This window comes from Drosophila grimshawi, unplaced genomic scaffold (assembly GCF_018153295.1).
Source record: "Drosophila grimshawi isolate 15287-2541.00 unplaced genomic scaffold, ASM1815329v1 contig_1377, whole genome shotgun sequence".
NCBI classification, from domain to species: Eukaryota; Metazoa; Arthropoda; class Insecta; order Diptera; family Drosophilidae; genus Drosophila; species Drosophila grimshawi.
In genome coordinates this window covers 5,931,921-5,954,905 of record NW_025062900.1, presented here as the reverse complement: position 1 = coordinate 5,954,905, position 22,985 = coordinate 5,931,921, and the positions used below count along the sequence as shown (strand labels likewise).

Genomic DNA, 22,985 nt, shown 5'->3' with positions numbered 1-22,985 from the left:
ATTTTACATTAATTTGCAGTTAGGAACAATTCGACAACAAAATAAAGTAAATTAATTTATATATGTAAAAAAACACAGTAAAAACACGAGCGAAATTTCTTTTGTTTTGCACTAAAACTAAGCCTAATTAAATTAACTAATACTGTTACACGGCTAGGGCTAAAAACTACTTTAAGTACATATACATATATATACTAAATATATACTCTATATATATATATATATATATATATATCAGGCTTATGCGCAGCAGCCCAAATGAGTTTACAAATATTTCGACTTTTTATTAAAGAAGCGAAAAATACAAAAAGCATTTCACATTTTTGTGCATTTTTTGCAGATATTTTTGGAAATGTTTTTGAAATTATTAAATAGCCTATTTCCATTCAAACAATTTAAGTCTATTTTTCTTTGATTCAATTTAAATTTTGATTAAACTGTATTGTAATAAAATTAAGTCTGTTTTTATCATTTTTTTATTTATTCCGTATAATTTCAAATAGATTTATTTGTGCATCTTGTTATTCATCATGCTGAGATTTTGTGTTAAATTGATGCAATTTTCTTTTTGTATATTTTTGATTTGTTGGTAATTTTCATGTATATTTTAATTTAAGCATCATGTGTAACTGAATGTTTAAATCGTTGGCAGTGGAATGTTAAACATTTGAAATACACATATTACGCAAATTAGAGGAAACTTCTGATTTGAAGTGGAACATTTCTTGAGCTCAGGTAAAATTATGTCTACATAATACTTGAAGTAATGTCATGCTTTTATTTGTTTATTTTTAAATTCATTTATGCATCTTTTTAAATTACAAAAACCGTTTTCAAATATTATTTTCAAATGTTCCCATAATTTTTGTCAATCAATTTGTAAACACGTTTGGGTTGCTGCGCATAAGCCAGCTGCTAAGTTAAGTGTTTTGCGACATGTTGCTGCAACATGTTTAGCTACACAGCTTTAGGGGTGTTGTGGAGCCAATGTAGATGGGGGGGGGGGGGGGGGGCTAAGGTAGCAGGGATAGTAGGGTGTTATTTACAAACATTTTCAATCATTGCACATACATTTCGTGTAGGTTTTACAATTATTTCCCATTTTTGGGGGTGGCTGTCAACCCGCCCCTCCTTTCGAGGCGTAGGCGTGGCATCGGGGGCAGCCGGACTCTTAGGGACTGTCCGCTCGCGAGGATGTTGCCGGCGACGATTGCGGATGCTGCGGCACTTGATAGGGACTGAAGCGTTGCGGATAGTGGCCGAGTTGGCTTTTGATGCGCAAATCGGGCGATGCTGAGCCGCACGACGATGTGGGCGTGGCAGGTGCGGGCGGTGCAGTGGCTGCGGCAACTGATGTTGGTGGCGGCGTTCGACTGGCGCCCGCAGCTGCTGCTGCCGCCGCTGCAAACGCTGCCTGCTGATTGGCGCTCGCCAAGAAGCCGGCCGTCAACTGTGGCCACTGCTGCTGCCACATGCCCAGCTGGAAGGCGCCCAGTGCTGACGGTGGCGCGGGTGGTGCGGCACGCTGATACAAATGTGGCAGCAACATTTCCGTATACGGCGACCGGCCAAACATCTGCAAATGCTGACGCGCCTTCTCCAGCAGCGCCAACGAGGCGGCATCCGCCTCCTGCGGCGTCAGTTGCCCCATCAGCGGATCCGGAAAGAAGCGCAACGGTGCCGCACGCATGTGCTGATCGAAGAAGAACGAGTCCATGGGATCTCTGTGGCAAGAAACAGAAGCAAAGCAAAGAGATGCTATGAAAAACTTGGACACAAATAATCTTATATTGAAAAGGTTAAGATGCGAAAAGTTACAATAAATTCAGTATGGGAAATATATATTTATTATGTGAAATTGGCAATAAATTACTACTCAAATGAGCATTAAAATATGATTAAAAATATGGGTGTTTGAAGTATTGAAAGAACTTTTCAAAAGAATTGCATATGTTTATGTCATTAAAGAAAAGTTGTTGCTGCCTTCTCTCCTTGAAATGCTCATTTCACCTTTGTATAATTATTTTCGACAATATTTGTCTTCTAATACAATAATAATGTTCAGTCCTTTGCATGTCATCTTACTGATGGTTTTCTTTGGGCTTTCTGTCTGAGAGTAGTTAAACTTTAATTTGTTTTATTTACACTTTTCTAAGGTGTATATTGAAGTTGCTTGCAAAGGTTTTGCTTTCTAATCATGCATTGATTACACTTAATTAACTTTTCAAAATGAGCAGAAGAAAACGATAAGAATTCGAATCGAGCTGTTCTTAAATTTAGAACAGCAAATATTTCTTCGAGTGTAACTTGTTGCTTTTGCCACACGGAGGCAGCGCCAAAGAGCAATAACATAATTACGTTGAAAGTAACTGCCAATTGCCGACACTAAACAACTCCAGAAACAACAACAACAACAGCAACAGCAACAGTGAGGCAACAACAACAACAATAACAACATTCACTCATTATTTTCGTGTTTTCATTTCATGTACGAATCGGCTTCAAAGTTAAAAGCGCCGATCTGTAATTTACGCCACTTAAGACGCCGCCGTGCCGGCTAAAAACATTGAATGTTGTTGTTGTTGTTGTTGTTGTTGCTGTTGTTGCTGTTGCTGTTGCCATGTTGCTGCTGACCATGTTGCTGTTGCTGCTGGCTGCTGCCTGCCGCCTGCGTTTGCTGTCTTAATAGTACACGTAGCCGGCCGCCTTGCAACACTTTTTGAAGTCGCTGTCGAAAAAAAAAATGTTAAAAGGGCAGTTCTTATTTCCCCGCCTGCCCCCCTCCCCATGCCCCTTCAAGTCTCGAGAGCGAGAGAAAGAGGCACGAAAAGTTGCTGCTGCCGTTTTGGGTATCCTGTGCAACGTGTGCGTCTGCATCGCGCAACATGTTGCCAACTAGCTGGAACTCTGACCATTATGCTCTCGAATAATTAGGCAAAAGCAAATTAATCAATTAAATCGCAATTCATTAATTAAGCATAATATTCATTATTTTACATCGGTGTAAATATTAAAATTTGAAGAAAGTAAATATTTAATATTTAATTAATTATTGTAATATAAGTTTATTGTGTCTGTCACATAAGAAAAATCTTTCCCAATCTCTCTCTGCCTATTTAGCTAGATTCCTACTGTTTTTTATTACATTTCTGATTAACCTTCTGGATCAGTGGCAATTCGTGAAAAGATCACGCACCGTCCAAGATCTTCAATTACTTGCCGCAAATCCCTGCTGCTCCACTTTAAACAATCCACTAATTGAAACTGATGCTCTTTGCCACCGTTTCGATGCAGACTTTCACACATTTTCGCTAATCAGCATTGACTACTGTAAGGTAAAAAAAAAAGGCAAAGACCGTGGTTCATCGTAAATAAGGTAATAAATCAGCAAACAAGCCTCATAAAAAATGGACTCGAGGCTCAACTACATACAACTATTTGAGTTTAGTAACGGGCACTCAAGTTAACATCTTGGCCAAGGGTCTGTGTGCATATATATATATATATATACGTATATAGAAATAAAAAACTCACCTATCAAAATCAGTCAGACGAGACGAATCGCGAAATCCTTTTGCGAACGGATTCGAATCGATTTTCAATTTTGTAATCAATTGATTCTGATAGGCCGTCACGGCCGTGAATATGGTCTCCGGGAAAACGAACGTTTTATGATCCATATCCTGCAGCTCCTTGGGATTGCCGGGTATGCTCTGCCCATGGCTCAGACGCACCAAATGAATTCTCGGCTGATAGCGATGCATAGAATTCAGCACGACCTGCAACACGAACAAAAACAAAAACAACAAAAAAAAAAACACAAAGTCAAATAAACATTTTGTCAGTTTCTCTTTTCTTTTTCAGTTTTTTTTCTCCTTTTTTTTTGCTGCTTATAAAAAATGTACAACAATAAAAATGTAGTCGGCGTTTGTTTTGACGCTTTTCCGGCAGCGCACAACAGCATCCTTTATGGTGGCGATAAAAACGGTGGCATGCTCGTAAACAGAGCGTCGCCACTTTCCATGTTATATGGGGGCACACACACATACACACACACACATATATATATATATAGTAGTTGGGGCAAGAAGATTACGTTTTGCCTTTTGCATTTGCCACCAAATTGCCAACAATTTTCATTCATTTTTTGGAATTTACATATGCCGACTGTATGACAGGTTATTTTCTTTCTTTCTTTCTTTCTCTATCTCCCTCTCTAACTCTCTCTCTCTCTCTCCCTTTCTCAACAATGGCAGCCGCTGTTTTTTATGTCTGTTTTTCTGTGTCTTGTCTAAATTATTCATAAATGTTCTGGGCCAGGATGCTTACGGGCAGAGCGAGCCAGCTGCCTGCTTGATAATAACTAAGAATCTCGCGCGAATTTTCTCGGCTCAAGAAAGTTAGGCACAGACTTTTACAGGCAACTGTAGAGTGACTAATATGTTTGTGGATGCTGTGTGGCCATTATTCAACATTTTCAACTTTCAGAAAGTGAAGCGATTTTAGAAATTATTACAAATGTTAATTGCATGTAAAAATAGAATAATTATTTAAATTATTTTCATGTGATTAAAATTGCACTGGAATCTCAAAAATATAAAATTTGCCATCTATATTAGAATTTAATGCTTACTTTCTGGAAATAGACATTATTTGAGCATCACTTTTCATTCCTTATACTTTAATAAATCCACAAAATTTATAGATCTATTTCCCATCGATTTATTTTAGCCATCTAGTTCTGTCTCTCTCTCTCTGCCTCGCTCATGTTGTCGCTGACCTTTGACCCCCGCATTGCTCACGAAAACTCACCTGTCCGCTCTTATCCATTTCGTTGTTTGTCAGCTTCACCTTCTCGAAGAGACGACTTGTTTGCGCAACTCCTCCGGGCTAATGGGGCGGTCGGGATGGGCGTAAACGCGTGCGGGCTGAGGCGGATGCGCTTTGCCGACCACCAGCCACGAGCTGCGATGATATGCATAGCGATAGCGACGAGAATCTAACGGCACAATGTCCACCAATACGGCATAACGATCCGGCGGCTGAATTTGCCGCAACGGACCCGAGAAACTCACACGCACCGTGGGGAACATGCGCTTAAAAGTAGACCAGACATAATAAATGCGTTAGAAACCAGAACAGAATGTTGTACTAAGTGCAGAGAAATAACACCCCTAAAAAATACAAAAAAAAAAAAAAAAACCAAAATCGTGCGATATGCTTTCATGTATATTTCTTTTTATCGCCGGCCATTGTGTTATTTTTTGTGTTTTTTGGGCGAGGATTGTATGTAAATAAGACGCATATTTAATTTTATGACTTTTAGCACGTTTTTGACACATTTCCGCGACGAAATAACGCCCCATTCGCCGCACCACCGCCCCCCTGACCACAAACAAACCACGGAAACAACTACAAACAAGAAGTCAACTCAATTCTGTAGAGTTGCCACCAGCTCCAAGTGTAAATGACGCTAATGACCCAGCCCAGTTCTTTTGTCATTTGTCTTCTGGTTTTTTGTTTTTCTTCTCTTTTTTTATGCCTACCTGAAAATGAACCCAATATTTGTGGGGTGTGTGTGTGCGTGTGTATGTGTGTGTGTGTGTGTGTGTGTGCGTGTGTATATGTGTGTGTGTGTGTGGGTGTGCGTGTGTTTGCTGCCTTTAGTTGAGTTGTAAATGAATGTTGCAACATTTATCATAATAATCTACTAATTAACAATAAAGTGCAGAGCATTTGTTGTTAAGCCATAGAAATCGTTTGTGTGGTCAATTTTGTGGCACAGTTTGTTTGGTTGCACATACAGAAACATACATACAAACATACACACATACATATGCATAAAAAATAAGTAGAGCATTTTAAATAGATCGAAAATCAGAAGCTGTAAGTGGAAGTGATGTTTGTGGACGAGTTATGTTTTTAGATAATTAACGAATTACGATTTAAAAAATTAATTATTGTATCTTAATTTGAAATTAAAGTTGAGAGAGCAAAGTTAATGGATCCCATTTAAAGTAAAGAAAATTACCTTTCTTTGAATATTTGTGTGATAGTATTCATTGAGAAAGAGAGATTCCTTCTCTCAATCAAATTGCAATTTCAGTTAATCATTAATCATATTTCAAGTACTCATATTTCCAGTTAATCAATAATAGAAAGTTCTTCCATTAGATGTTTTAGAATCTTAAAAGATTCATTCTTTCCACAAAACTGTAATTTTGCTGTTAAAGTGCTTTATGCTGTATTTCTTTTCCATCTTTGCCGTAGCAATTTCTAAAATACATTTTTATGGCTATAATAATATGCTATCGATGCAAGACATACGAAAGAAATTCCCAAGAAATCGTGGCCAAGAAATTGCCAATAATCTGTGACAATAAAAATCATGTAGTACTGCAAATGTAATTGATAATAATTATTGTCAGCCATAAATCTCCCTAACGCAGACACAGACAGAACTGGCATATTCCTGATATTCATGTAACAACTTTGACATGTAATTCGCATGTTGGCTAGTTTTAGCTATTTTTTTTTTAAACTTTTAGCTGTAAGCGGTTTCATTTGGCTGCGCCCAGAGAAGTGGGCGTGTCAGCTGCACTTGGCAGCCATATGCAGACATATGTGGATATTTGTAGTCAGGGTTGCCAACGCACAACACACACACATGTCTGCATTTGTTTGCTCAATGCACTTACTGTCACTGCTGTTGACGGTTGAAAGTTGCAAGTTGTATGTTGCATGCTTGCAATTAGCACCATTGTATTCTGAATAACTTATCGCAGAGCTGCCATCAGCTCACATCGGCACTCGTGCCTGACCAAAAACATGGCAACACTGCTCACCAAATCTATGGCCACAAAAATCGAAAGAAAAAAAAAAACAAAAATTGAACAAGCAGCAAAGAGTTGTGAAAGAAAGTTGGCAAAACACTTTTGATAGCTTGCTAATGTGTCCATAAATGTGTGAAAATACCAAATACCATGTGCCACGCCTACAAGGCAATACATGCCCGCCCCCTCACTACTCGATACACCCCCTCCCCCTCCGCAGATCGAGGTTTTACTGCTTTAGCTGCTGCTCGCAGCGGAAATGTCGTAAATCATATTGCCAACATTTACATACATTTTTACGAGCCAACTCAGCGGCAAAATTGCCTGAGGAAAACTCTGCCCCACCCAAACCCGCACACCCCCAACACACACACACACACTGCGTGAAGTGGGCGTGGCACACACAGTTTTATACTTTCATACATTTATATTCGGTTTTCCTCTTTTTTCTTCTGTTCTTTTTTTTTCCTATTTTTTGTTGTTATTTTGCTATGCGTCTAAGTGTGGATTTTATGTATTTGTTTATGGGAAAATTAGGGAAATGGCTTTCACTCATTTTCTCAGTCGGATGGGGCTGCTTTAGGTGCCAAAGGTTACAATTATGAAGTTTACACACCATTTGTGCTTGCGAGGGTTGCTACAGACTTTCAATTAGCTTTGCTTGACCAGCAACTTGGTCTCATTCTCTCCCTCTCTCTCACTCTTCGTCTCTCTTTCTCTCTTGCTCTTGCTATGCCCAATTAGTCAGTTCTTCCTTCATATGTGAGCCACAACTTCCGCTTTGGGCACTATTTGAATTCATTATCAACACCTTAGTTCCAGCAAATTAAGCCGCCAGCAGCTACTAGCTCTGTGGCAGTTAATAAATGCAGCTAAATGTTAATTCTTGTTACCCCAAAAAGTAACCCCAAGTTCAGGCCTAAGTTTTACGTTCCAGTCAAAAAACTAAACTAACTTAAAACTGGGCAGATCTTTATCGCTTCTTGTAAAATTATATGAAGCGCAGCGCATTTATCTCTGCATCTCTTTCTCTCTCTTTCTCACTCTCTCTTTCTCACTCTCTCTTTCTCTTTTATTAATTAATTAATTCATAACTTGGTAGCTGCATACACTGGTCAAAAAATGTGTTCTAAAATATATACTTTTATTATTTATTTAATGAAACTTTTATGAAACAAATACAAATGTTGTTTTCATTGAGTATTTTTCTGAAGGTTTTAAATTCATCTAGGAGATTACCACACATACAAATTAATACTTTATTGAAGGACGATTTCATTAACTTTAATATCATCTAAAAAATGCATAAATTAAAATTTATATTGTCAATTAATATTGGGTATGGATGTACAGAAAACTGAAAATTAGAAAAAATTGTTCAACACATATCTGCTTTCATCTTTGCTGTCAATTAAATTTTATTATTACTGTCGTAAATTTCAAATTTAATCATTTATATATATTTTAATTAATTTTATATCTTTACTTTATTCACAGCTCTCCTTGTTGATTATTATATTTCGCTCAGTGCATTTAGTTGGCTATATGGGTCTGCCTATTTTAATTGCCTGCCAAGGCAAAGTGTGGACTCCTTTTTATAGCCACTGATCCTGCAACGTTTCAGTCAGGGGATTAACTTGTTTCATTGTCCTCTGGCCAAATGATAAATGTGCTTCTTTTTTTCACATTCATAGTTCAGCTGCTATGAAATATTAATGAAGTTGTACCAAAATTGGTTGAAATTAATAAATTTCAACTTCAGTTGCAGTTGCAGTTGCAGTTGCCCTTTTCTCTTTTGGAGAGGTGTGTGTTGTTTGTCCAGTTTTGTGCCGAGCATGAAAATTGCAATTGCTACGCACCTTTTGAGCAGGGCAAGAAACTACTGTTTTCTGGCCTAAACTGTGCGGAACACAAATATCAACAATTGCCTAACATGCGTGAAGAGTTTGTTGTCGCTAAAATATTGACAAACATTTTGTTGACTGCCCGCCTCGATCTCTTCTCTCTTTCACTCTCTTGATTGCCACCCGCCGTCTTGGGTGAAACAATTAGGCCGCCTGTGTCTTTTGCAGTCTCTCATTGCAACCACATTTGGCGACTGGCAACAACAGCTGGTTTTGTTAGCCTTAACCGCTGACAGCGTGACAAAATCCACAAAACCACGTGACATTTTATCTCAATGACCGCAACAACAGTCCGCCATCCACAGCAACAGGTAAAAATCTCTCTTTTCTCTTAAGACCAAATAGCCAAGCCCTTTTCTCCTTTCTTGTTTTTGGTTATAGATCATAAATCATTTTGTGACGAGCTCTTGACTTCTTTTTAATTTTGATTTGCTCGCGTTTTGCTTCCTTTTTTGTTGGCGTTTTCATGCCTTCCTTTTGATGTGCTTCACGCATGCAAATGTGCATGTTTTGGCAACACCATGCCGCAATTGGTTGTGTGTGGGTTTTAAGAGGCAACTTTAAGAATTTTGCTAAATTATTTGATCTAATTTTAGGCTAGCGAACAATTGTACAAAAGTGTAATTAGCGCATAATGAAGTTGTGGAAAGGCTATATATAGTCCTAATCACTATCAGTAAACAGCCGAGTGGATTTGGAATTGGAATTGGGATGAGTTAATTTTTTTGATTAATTTCTTTGTTTCTAATAAGCAATAAAATCTACAATTTGTAAGATCAATCTTTCTATTCAGGCTTGTATCTGCCTTGACATAATATGGACCATCTCCAACTCTCTCTCTCTCTCTCTTTCTCTCTCTCTCTGCATATTGATATAGTTCAGTACTCTTTATCATCCTGACAATTTCTACGGCTCACGCTTAATATGTTTATTTTAATAATATATTAATTTCTTTTGCTTATAATTGTTGTATATTAAATTAAATTCAAATTCATAAAACAAGAGCAGCTGTCTTTGAATATACCCAATGTTCTGACAATAATGAAGTTGCATTTGTTACAGTCTACACTATATTTAAGCAATTTAAAAAAGTATCAGCCAAAGAATGGAAACCCAAAGTTTTATAGCTGTTGTTGTTGTTGTTGTTGTTGTTGGCGCTGCTTTAGCTGCTGGCAGCCAAACGATGTGCTGACATTGATCCATATCTCAGGCAAAGGGGCAATACTTTAACCCGCACAAATGTAAATAAAACATCAGCGGTATCCTTCGGCAGTAATTACAGGGGGCACTGCTCATAACAGCAGCGGCAGCAGCAGCGGCAGCAGGAGTCGCATTCAACTAACAAAAAACAATACTTTCGACTAAAAACAAAGGACATGCAATTGTGTTGTTAGCGCGACAATCGGCAGCTATTACAATGCAATTTATACTTTGTGCCGCTGCTGTCAGGACGAGAGCCAAACGAAACGCCAAAAGGAGTAAATTTGTTAATGTGTCGCAAATGCGCACAGCGGGTGATCAAAGTGTGGGGGGTGGGTGGTGGAGGGGTGGGGGGAAGCTATACACTAACCATAAAAGAAGAAAGGGTTTTAGCAGCACACAAAGACAAACAAAAGTTGCCAAGCAAAACTGAAAGCACACAAAAAATAAGAGTCAAAAAAAAATTGAAGGCAGAAGAAAGAGAATTTGGTTCGCAACTACAAACGGCTACATACATACATACATACATACATGCATACATACATACATACATACATACATACATACATACATACATACATACATATGTACATCCAAACATACATAAATACATTGCTAGTCGACTAATGCGCATTTCGCATGTCATCAACATAAGAACTCGAAGAGTTAGCGGCAACAGCAACAACAACAACAGCAACAATAACAATGACAAAAACAACAACAATAAAAGCAACAACTCTGGTGAAATTTATGTTTCATGCATGCCTCACTTTTTTGTACCCTGTAATTCATAAAGCCACATGGGGTATACTCATGCGCCAGCTGAAAATCATGTGTGATTTTTGCGAACTAAACTTGATATTTTATTAGAGTTTGCAATCTTACTTTGAAATAATAATAAAATTGCAAATAATTCTATAATGAAAAATATAAAATATAAATATGTATTCAAGTAAATCAAAAAATCAGAATTACTAACAAAAGTCTAATAACTCAATTGGAAAAATACTCAAATAATATTCTAAATAATGGAAATATGCATTTGGTGTGCGGCTTCTTGTTGATTTTGATTTAATTTCTTATAATATTTTTAGTATATTATTATTATAATTTTTAGTAATATCACATTTTATACACATTTTCAAAAATTGATTTAATTTATTTCTAAATTGATATCATTATTTTTATTTATTATGCTGATATGTGTTTTATAATCAAAAATTTAGCTAATGGCAATTTACTTCATTATTTATTGATATTGGCAAGTATCTAAAGAGATTCATAGGGTATGCTCTAGTCGATCAGCTGCCTGCTGCCGTTATTCAACTACATTTCACATTTTACACACGACATTCGCACGAAAATCGTCAAGCAATAATTTTTTTGAAGTCGACTTTGTTGATTTGCGAATGAAAAGTCGTTTAAGCATTCGCCGACTGTGTGTGTGTGTGTATATAGGTGTATATGTGTATCTGTGTGTGGTCTATAAGTTTTAGCTGCAAAACAGCTGACATGAAACAGCCGCCAGTTTGGCTGCCTCTGCTTTTTGGCTTCTCTTTTTAGTTTCGTTTCTGTTTTTGGCTTCTGCTAATCGAAAATCGAAAAATCGACGGCATATTATTTCGATGCCTTGTCAATCAATTTATGTGGGGAAGGGGAAGGGGTAGGGGAGGAGGGGCAGGAGGTAGACCAGAAGAAGGCGGGTAAGGGGTGGCAGGCGGAAAGCAAGAGGAGGCGGCGTTCGTAATGAGAAACTAACCAAAAAGTTGCTGATATTTTGCAGTTAACTCAAAATTACCCGCCCCAAAAAAAAAAAAAGATACAAAATTGAGTGTCGTGAATGTAAAGGCTGAATGTGAATGTGAATGTGAATGTGAATACTTGTGTCTGAGACCCTCCATCCCCCTCCTCCTCCTCCCTTTCGAGTGCGCCCCCCTTTCGCTGAGTGAAAGGCGTATTCAAGTTTATTGATTGTTCAAGCTGCGAGTTTGAGTTGCGAGTTTGGCTTGATTTTTGGGCGACGGCACTTTTTGAGTGTCTGATTAGCGAACGATTGAACGACTGAGTGATTGAGCGATTGATGGGTTGAAATTGTTTTCTTTTGCTACTGGCGACGCTGCTAATTGAAATTTTAATATGCCACCGATTATGAACTGAGTGGGGGGTTTTTTTTTGCGGAATTGTAACTGGGAGTCAAAGATGAGTAGCTGTTTGAGTAAAGGTAAACTTTGAAATGTTTGCCAAGCAGCGCAGCCAGTTGAATGTTTGCGAATGGAAAGACACAGAGAAGAAGAGAGAAAAAAATATATATTGTGAGTCTATGCGAGATTGGCTCATATTATTAATAACAAAGGCGAACTTTAACAAGGGCATTTCTCTACAAATTAATGTCTTTTTTAATATTTCCAAGGAATTTTCAGATGATTCCCAACATATTTTTACATATAACATGTGTGATAAAGTTTCAAAGATTTCAAAGATATTACGCACCTGCCCGTTTTGGTGATGATCATTTCGGTGCCGAGCTCGTGGAACTTATCCCAGAGCTCTTTGGTCTCCAGATGGCATTGCACGGGCGTGAGATCATCGCAGTTGCAAGTGCCAAGTATTTTGGGCGTCGGCTGCTGTAAGATGCATAACGAGAGAAAGAGAGGGGGATAGATTAGTTGTGGATAGACTTAGTTGCAAATACGAGGGTTGCCTGAACTGCTTTGTCTTCTTTGCTGCTGAATTCAATTTAAAATTAAAATTGCTTGAACTAAATTTTAAATTAATATTTAAACAAAAATTCCATCTTTAATCAGATGCATTTGATTGGAATAATTAATAAGAATAATGAGTTTTAAAAAAGAATTTACACAGAATAATATTCTATACTTTCTGCTGATATTCATATATTTTTTTTTAATTTTAAATTTTTATTGATAAGAGATAAGTTATAAAAATGAATGTGCAAAGAAATAAATTTTACAAATTTACAAATTCTTTGGAAAGTACATTACTTTTGAGAAACATAAAAGGAATATTTAAAAAACAAAGTCAAAGCTGTTGCTCATTATTAGACACAGAATTGATGGAGCAACCCTCGCATAGGTTTAACTGGCTGTTATGCGTTGCGAATTGGTTTTGGTGCTAACTTTGCTTGGCTTTTTTACCTGCGCGGGCTCCTCGGGAGACAGGCGCTCGTCTTCGCTGGGGCTGTTTGCGGCACGTGGGGGCGGTGCGGCTGGCGGGGGCGGTGGCGGTGAGGGCGTGCTGCCAGCGCCAGTTGCAGCTGATGCACTCGTGCCACGCCCACTCGCTCGCTGACTGCTCGATTTGTGGTGATTGCTGTTGTTGCTGTTGCTGTTGTTGCTGTTGCTGTTGCTGTTGCTGTTGTGATGATTGTGTTGTTGTCGCTGCTTGTTTTGCGTTGCATGTTGCTGATGTGATTGCTGCTGCTGTCTATGTTGTTGCTGTTGCTGTTGTTGTTGCTGTTGCTGTTGCAGTTGTTGTTGCTGTGCAACACGCAATGCCTGACGCGCTTGTTGCTGTGCCGCAGCTGCTGCTGCTGCCGCTGCTGCTGTTGCTGCTGTTGCCGTTGGCGTTTCGCTGTCGCTGCAGTCAACCACATCAACGTCAACATCATCGTCCGCATCCTGCGTCGAGTAGCGTTCAACAGACGACGGACCTACACACAGAGTGAGAGAGACAGCAAGAGAGAGAGAGAGAGAGAGAGAGAGAGCGAGAGGGGAATGGGGTGGAAGAGAACTTGCGTTTAAAGAGAGTTATCAAGTCAAGGAGTCTGTGGCAAGCATCTCTGTTGCCAATTCAACTTAATTCTGGCTTATTCCAAAGCTTGTACAGCTCGCGGCAAAAATCGATCAGCTATTTTCATGCTTATGTCGAATGTATTTTCTTATTTCCGCTCTGCTTAAAGCTAACTTAAAACAAGCAAAAAAAACTAAGAATTATCTTTGGGCTATAAAAGTATAATATATATATATATATATATGTATATGTATATATTTAACATTGTTGCCACAAAACAATATTTTGCATTCAAGAATTGCTAAAGCGGATAAAATAATAAACTGCTGCAAAATGAAGTTATTAATTTAAGAATGAGCCTCAGTTTTAGTTATAGTTTGTTTGTTCTTAAAAGCCAATGGATTTTCATAGATTAATAAAAACAAAACATAAGATTACAAACCCTAGCAGACCGCAATCAAATTATAATCATCTTAATTTTAGTGTGAATTCAATTAGAATATTGAGAGCGTGAATGGATATTTAATTCAAACACAATTACAGATACTAACTTCTACACAATTCTAACTACTCAAAGCTCCCATGCCTTAAATTATGGACTTAGCAGTATAAATAATAATATAAAATAATATAAGAATATAGGAATATGACTAAAACAACAAAAGGCTCTGCACTTTTATCAACAAAACAACAAGCAAAAAAAGTGATTAAAAACCAAATGAACTTTTTTGTTGCCAACACAGCTAAGTATATATATATATTTATACACATAAATATATATATGTGTGTGCGTATTTGCTAGCAACAATATCAATGGCAGCAGCCACATGTTGCATGCGGCATCGATGACGCACATGGGATGCATTTAACAGTGATACGATGCCAAATTCAATTAATTTTCCGCTCAAATGCAATTTCATATGTTAATTTGTGTATGTTGTTGCAGTGGCAGTGGCAGTTGCAGTTGTTGCAATTGTTGTTGTTGTTGTTTTGGTTCATTGTTTTATCAAATAATGAATTGCAATTGGCAAATGCAACAGCGGCAAACGGCAGCCAATTATGGCATCTAAATAGTTTTGCACATGTACAAAAATACATGCATATAAAAGTCGATATATATCTTGATAGGTGTGTGTGTGTGTGTGTGTGTGTGTTTGTCATAACGGTCGGCAACACACAGCCTTGTGGCACCTTCCCGTCCTCCCCATTATCAGTTCAAATTGGCTTTGATTATTTTATTGCCCGCGCATTTGCCGTAATTATCAAGTCATCAACGTTGCATTGTCATCAATATGCAATTTATGTGCAATACAAAAAAAAAAGAAAAAAAAGAAAAAAGAAGAAATATCTGAAGCTGTGCAACGTTCTGTGGCAATTAGTCTGGAAGCGGAATTTACGATTTAATAGCTAACTTAATGAAATTATAACTTTAAGCGAACGACAATTTAGATGCATTTATTATTGGATTAGCCCAAGAAATGCATTTGATTTATTATAAAATAAGTCAAAGATTTATCACCTTGTAATTACTATAATAAATCGAACTTAAAAAATATTTTTTGTTTTTAAATTTTATTTTATTTTTTGTTTTTTTCTAGCAGTTTTATTTATTTATTTTTGTTATTATTAATTATTTAACTGCAATGTGTATTAAATCATATATTAAAATATAAATACTTATGCGTAATTTTCTTTGATGAAATCTATGAATATATCTATAAAGATTTTGAATAGAGCCATGAGCAAAATCAAAATGATTTTTTGTAATTTAATTTTGCATAGATTGCTGACATTTATTTGGCATATTTCAAGCCTATAAAAATAGGTTTTTAAAGAAGACTTTATGTGTTCGATGAATCCATAATTTTAACAACATTTTTCTTATTGATCAATTTATAGTTTATAATCAGAATATGTTGAAAGAAATTCTGAGCAACGGCATTTGTCGCATGCCAAATTCTATTCAAGCTGAATACTGAGTTAAGATTAAGTATCTCGCTTAGCATCGAAGTTCATCTAAATATTGATTAAGTCAACTAGCTAATAAAATGTTCTTTATCAACCATGAAATCTTCGGAATCATTTGGATGCAAATCTTTAGACTCTTTTTTGATACTCAAAAAATTGTAGTAAAATAAATTAAATTGTTAGAGACGAATGAAAATCAGCCTGCCAATATAAATATTTCAAATCAGCAGCTATTGTCAGTGGAATGAATACATTTATTTCATTCTCTGGGTTTTTATACAGCTATTGAACGAATATATAATCCCCAGAGAAGCAGTTACATATTTCATAATATTTTTATAGCACAAAATAAAATAATATAAAGTTTAGCTAATATTGTAGATCATGAAGGAAGAAATATTTTTAGAAAACGTTAAACAACATTTTAGGGATCTTATCTTTGATATATTTTGTGTTATTTAATTTTATTTAAATAGCAACTATTACTATTTAATATGCATCAAAAACAGTTCAACAATTGTTAATAACATAAAACAACTCTGAGAATTCGAAATTTGAGCTTTGTTTCTAGAATGCTTAAGGGACTTGTTCTGAAATTTAAATAGTTTTTATTTGGAAGAGAGTCTTTAAGGTATTCTCCTCTTATCTAATGAATTCCCCAATATAATATTTTATTATTTATTTATTTAATATAACTAAAGGTAAGCTAAAGCAACTGTATAACTTAATATTATAATTTTTATCGTTTACTGAATACTCAAATCGAATATTATATTATTTATGTAGAATTCATAATAAATTTAAATGATTAATCTAAAGCAATATGACTTCAAGCTAATAATATGAAATGTTTATTTCTGTTTTGTCATGAACCCAGAGTTATGTACAAACAACATTTAATGTTTATTGGAAGTCTGTTCATTAAATATACATCATTTACAGAGTCACACAGATACATAGAATGAATTCCTGTGTGTGTGTGTGTGTGTTGGGAGAGTGTAGAAGATAGATCTCAATTACATTTGCTACTCACTCAGACTCCTTTCGGATGGCTCGCGACTCAGACTTGCCCCGTTTCCGCCGCGTGCCATTATTGCGGCAATTGAGAAATCGGTGGCAAAGGAAATGTTATGCTGATGATGATGATGATGATTGTTTAGATGATGTAGCTGATGTAGCTGATGTTGCTGTTGTTGCTGCTGTTGCTGATGATTGTTGTTGATGTTATTGTTGTTGTTGTTGTTGTTGTTGTTGTTGTTGTTATTGTTATTGTTATTGGCAATTGTTGTTGCGGCAGCTGCTGCGGCAGCAACTGCTGCAGTTGCAATTTGTTGCTGCAACTTGGCTTTGAAACTTTGTGGCGCTGTCGGCGACGGCGGCTGGGCATTTGCCGGCTGATTGCTTAACAGCATTTTATTATTATTTTTACTTTTTTTATATTTAATATAAACTTTAATTGAAATTAAATTAATTTAATTTTAAGTATTTTTTATCTTGTTTTTTTTAGCACATTTTGTCACTGTTCGAAATTGTTGAAAATATTGCGTTGATTTTGAGCGGGTTTTTTTCGTATTTGGTTTTTGGTTTAGCGTGTTTTCAGCGGGTTTCTCGTATTAGCGGGTTCTTTTTTGTCGACGCTGTTTGTCAGCCGTGTTTTGTGCCGTGAAAACCGCTTTACAGTCGCACAGCTGACCAATGAATGAATTTGTGGCAACTGCGATTCGCTTTTTGCCATGTGAAACGCATTCGCAAAACCAGAAAATGCCGAGCGGCGAAGTTAATCCCCCTCCCCTCCCTGCCTGCTTCCTGCCCCCTAGCAACTCTCTACCCTTTCCTAGTAGCCCTGTAGCGGTCGCCCCCCTCTGCCAACGTCTCTGCCCACAGCTAAGAGAGAGAAGAAAGAAAAAAAACAGCTGACGATCTCTTACGGCGCAAAGTTTTCAACACCACGTAAGAAAAAATGCTGGCACGTTACGTTACGACAACTTGACGTGTAAGTAAGCTAAGGCACTTTTTGTTGTTGTTGTTGTCGTCTGTTTGTTGTTGCTGTTTGTTGTTGTTGTCGCTGCTGTTTGTTGTCCGGCTCTGCGCGGCTAGCGCAAAATACCTGACAGCACTGCGGGCAGCAGTTTTACGCAGCTCGGGCAAAAGCGCCAAAAACTTTTTCACGTAAGCTCTTCCCATGCACGCAACGTAAAGCGGTTAACCGCAAGAGACAGACAGACAGACAGACATGCCAGGCACAGCGATGAGCAATGAGCGTGCGAGCGAGTCGGCATGCTGCTGCTCAGCATTCCAATGCAGCAAACAGCAAACGGCGACAGCGACAGCGACGTCGACGTCGCCGCACACATAAGTCATGCTCATTTTCCAATACGACAAACGCTAAATTCCCATACACACACAGTCAGCAGTCGTTGAGCGCGCGTGCAAGTGAGATGGCCTGCTTGTGCGCTGAGCACTTTCCGTGTGGCTGGCCGAGCGGTGCGCGCGCGCCTCGTGTTGTCTCGCTCTGGCGAGCGCAAACAAGTTCATAAATTCGTCATTTTGTTTTTGGGCTGTTGACAGTTGGTCTGCTTAGCCCGCTGTTGTTGTTGTCTGCTTATTGGGAGGGGTGTGTTTTCTACATTTCGTCGGCTATTTACAAATACCTTCTTTTTTTTCGCTTTACCTCTGCTTTGAGTGATTTTCCTTTTGCGTTTCATTCCCATTGCGTTGCGGCGCTGGTTCAACACGAAACTCACCACGTTCCGCACATTGAGTGAGTTCAGCGCTTTGAGTGTTGAGTGTTGATGAGTGTGTTTTGTGGTTCGTGTTGAGTGCAAAGTGGAAAAGGATGAATGAGCTGTTTATTGGAGTATTCGGGAATATGGAAACGGAAACGGAATGATTTACAGCAATGTTAACAGAACTTATTCATTCAAAAAAATAATTACATATAAAATCTATGAAATTTTTGCTTGAACTTAATTAATTTAATATTTTAGATCGAAATCTTAAACTCTTAAAATCAAAAGGATTTTTATAAATATATATATTTTTCTAATTTATAGAGAAATTCAGATGTGATTAGGAACTCTATTCTGCAAGGATATTTCATCTTTTTTTAATTGCAAGTCTTTTATTTGAAATTTGTTTCATATGCGGGCTAGACTCTTTTTTTATAATAGTTTATTATCCCTTTTTAATATTTATTAATTTATATATAAATTTACCTATATTTTATAACAATATTCGTTTCGTTTCGCAATTTACTCAACTTATGTGAAGTCGATTTTTCATACATTTTACTTGCAACATTTTTGAAGCCTTCGCACAAAAAATGAACATAAAATACATAAAAAATATACCCCAATGCAGAACTGGCAACGTTTATCTGAAAACCGTGCTGCGCCCTTCAATTGAATAATATCATAATTGAATATCAGCGATACTCACACACACACACACACACACACACACACGCCCTGCATGTATGTAAATGTTTTTAATTTAAATGTTTACTTAAAAGAAGCAACAACAAAAACGCCAAAATGGAAATTCGACGAGACAACAAAAAAACAGTAAAAAAAATGCGACGATGGCGTGTGAACGCAGCAGAAAATTATAGCGCTGGCAGTCGACAGTCGCCAGGACACTCTGCCAGCAAGGACGCACAGCCATCTTTTTTCTTTTTTTATATTTTATTCTTACTTGTATTTTTTATTTTTTCACAATTCGTCAGCTGCGCCGCGACACACAGGATGCGACCTGCCCCTGCCCCTGCCCCTGTCTCTGCCCATGCTCCTACCCGGCTCTCCCCTCTCCCCCTGTTACTGCTGCTCCTGCTGCTCCTTTTTCCTTTTGCGCTGCGGTTTCATTTGCATGCGTTTCGTGGTTGCGTCTAATGGCAACGTTGATCGGCAGACGGTTGGCAGGGGCAGGGGTAGGGGTAGGGGCAGAGCTGGGTGTAGGGTAGGGTGTAGGGCTGGGTATTGTCTGTGGCAGGGTGTAGCCTGTGGCAGGGCAAACTAACCATTCCCATCATTGGTTTGTTTTGAGCGCAAGTCGCAAAACTCGGTGACAATTTTTCAATGATTTGTTTCCTGCCAAACGAAGCGCAACCAAACCGAATAGAGACAGAGAGAATTTGAGAGAGTGAGCGAGAGAGAGAGAGAGAGGGAACTCATTTGCATAGGCCACCATATTTCTTCTTCTTCTCTTTCTATTTTTATTTGTGTTTTCGGGTATACCCTACCCATTAGCCATGTTTATTTGACTCATTGTCCTCACCCATTTCGAGGCGTTTGTTTGAAAAATTGTCAATTGGTGTGTTTAACTTATTTCTGAAGGCATTTAATTTAATCAAATTAAAATGGGCGCGTTTCGTTTTTTGTGTGTTTTCCGCTTTTCTTTTCGTTTCTTTTCTTTCTCAATTAGTTTAGTCTATTTTGGACAATTGCAAAGTTAAGTTAGAAACACAACAAAGCTTTTTCGCTAATTAGAAAATACTATAAATATATTTGTATTTGTTTTTGAATAGATTGCGTTAGTTAAAATATCCAACTATTGAAAGGATGTAGTTGGATGCCCAAAATAACTAATATATAAGCAGATATCTTAGGCAAGGCAATGATAATATATCCTTGCAGTAGCAAATCTATCTGCCTACATAACTAAAGAGTTTGGCTAATATAACTTGTTAAGCAAAAAAGCTTTTCACACAAGAATTCTTCATTCGAGCCATTGTTTATATGACAGCCACACGATATAGTTATCCGATCCGGCCAGCAGCAGAAGTATGAATATACTCCAAGTTTCATCAAGATAGCTTTAAGACTGGGGAACTAGTTTGCATAGAAAATACAGACAGATGAAGGAACGGCTATATCGAATTGGTTAGTGATGCTGATCAAGAATATATATACTTTGTGTGATTAGAGAGATCTCCTCCTGCCTCTACAAGAATGAACAGCTGTCGTAGGCAAGCTGAAGATTTAATACTCTGGCATATTGCAGTCCATCTTTGATATCTATTTACTTTGGCTATAATACACTTAAATAAATATAATATTACAATTAATAATACAGGTAAGAGCAACAGCGATTGGACCTGCTCTTAATAATAATAATTATTATTACTATTTATATTGTTACACTTTTCACAGATCTCAATCTTGTGTTTAGTTTAAAATACTTAAAAAAATGCAGTTTTTTTCATTTTGAAAATTCTATTTTAGATTTGAAAGGAACAAAAACATTTAATTTGTGAGGTTTGTTATATTTTTGAGTTTTGTTTTTGTGCTAAATCAAAGTGTTGTTGCCTACACTCGCAATCTGTTGCAGTTGAATGGCCAACATTCGTGCAACAACAATACTCCTCAGCTTGCTGCTCAAACTGCTCATTCATCCAACAACAACATGCTCCTCAACCACATTCATCTAACAACATCAACAACAGACTCATCCAGACTCCTCCACCGCAAACATTTACTTTCAATCCAACTATTTTGGACACTCACGCAATTTCAATAGATATCGAAAAGCCCAAAACGAATTGAACCCAAAAAAAAAAACAAAATATAAATAAATAAATAAACCCCAGCAGATTTTTGCAGGAGCTGACATTTTTTCTATTTGTTCTATTTTTGTTGTTGTTTACGCTTTGACAGGATTATGACAAAAGTCGAATGCGGCAGATTGGAACACAAGTTGTGTTTCTTGTTGTTGTTGTTATTTGTTTGTTGTTGTTATTTTGTGCCATTAGTTTTTATTTAGCCAAAAAAGGGAATTTCACTATTTTGTTTGGCTTACGTGCGCTAAATGGCCAATAAGCGCAAAGCCAAACCAAAACAACACAGGGAAAAAGGGTAGGGCAAAAGAAAGAAAAAAATGGCAACTAAGCCGCAAGGATACGTGTGCACCGTGTGCCGCATATGGCAGCCATATTGCAGGACTCCAGTAGATATATCAATTTTATTGCTGCACAACAAATCTGGCAAAAATCTAGCAAAATTCTATATTCCGTATTGCGTAGCAAATTGTTTTTTTATCTTGCCTGCCTCTAAATGCTATACAAAAGCAAAGTATAAAAAAAAAACAGAAAAAACAGAAAAAACTTAACATAATTGCCAACAATTAAGTTTTATGTTCATCCTTGAAGTTCGCCACGCGCGTGTCACAGAAGAAAAATGAGGAAAGAAAATCTGTTGCAGGTGTTGGCCGTCTGCTGTCTGTTCAAGGACAATGCCACAACGCCCGCGCCTCAAGCCTCAAGCAGTGCCTCACAACTATCAGCGTACACCCATCAACTCTCCTCACGCTGCCCGCTGTCTGCACGTGGACAATTATCCTTGAGAGAGGAGAGAGGAGAGAGCAGCGCGCAGCGTTCTTAATCAATTAACAGCTGCCCCAGCTGGAAATTGAAGCGAGACCTCAGCTTCAACTGCAACTTGTGGCATGCTGCATACTCGATGCTGCATGCTTGATGCTTGATGATCGACTCTGCATACTTGGCTAATTTGATTTCATTACCGCGCCCACAACTAAATCATAAAGCAACAACAACGACAACTGCGGGGCGGAGCTGTGGCCAAGCTTAATGCGAAAATTAATCGAAGCGAAATCGCAGTTACACTGTGCGAAAAACTGAGCAGAGCTTAAGAAGAATTAATTTAAAATTAAAACAAAAATAAGTTAGACATGTGAGCTTAAAATTAAAACAAAAACAACTTTGATGTGTGAATTTCTAAGTTGTCAACTTAGTTCGTATTTCGCTTCCGCTTCCGGTAACTAATTTATATCATTTTTTATTTGACATTAGTTGCTGTTATGAAACTATTTGGACTAATAGTATTGACTTTACTTAATTCCAAACAGCTTCAGAGCAAGAAAGGGCTAGAAAATCACAATCAAATATATTTATAAGCTTAGCTTAATGAAGGGAAAATTATAAAAAAAATCATATAAACGCCGCAGCATTCTTTCATTAGCCAAGCTTTGAATTTCGCTCAGTGTACAGTGCGAACTTTAGCCACAGCTTGGGCAGCACCATCTTGCAGCAGCTTCCAGCTGGGCAACGCCTATCACAGCTCGGCTGCAACTAGTATGGAAAGAGGCACAGAACAGCGAGCAGCAGAAGAAGCGCAGCAAGAAGAAAAAGAAGTAGAAGAAGAGGAAGAGGAAGAAGATGGAAAAGCACAAGCTGAACTACTGAAAGCGTTGAAAACACTTTGTCGGCTCACAGATGCGTTGATAATATGCTAAAATTGCTGATGATGCACGCCCACAGGTGTTGCACAGACAGATAGATGGGCACAGATGGAGATGCACCCACCGAAACGGAGATGCA

At 37.6% G+C, this 22,985-nt stretch overlaps 1 protein-coding gene across 1 annotated transcript; it reads right to left on the bottom strand.

Moving 5' to 3' along the window:
• Positions 1-1,007: 1,007 nt before the first annotated feature.
• On the bottom strand, positions 1,008-17,083 carry LOC116805268 (T-box protein H15). Its single transcript, XM_032736255.1, is given in 8 exon segments — positions 1,008-1,724; positions 3,535-3,779; positions 4,813-4,862; positions 4,865-5,097; positions 12,428-12,561; positions 13,093-13,607; positions 16,689-16,856; positions 16,926-17,083. Coding segments are annotated over 8 exon segments (2,040 nt in total). The 5' UTR covers positions 17,068-17,083; the 3' UTR covers positions 1,008-1,171.
• Positions 17,084-22,985: the final 5,902 nt, after the last annotated feature.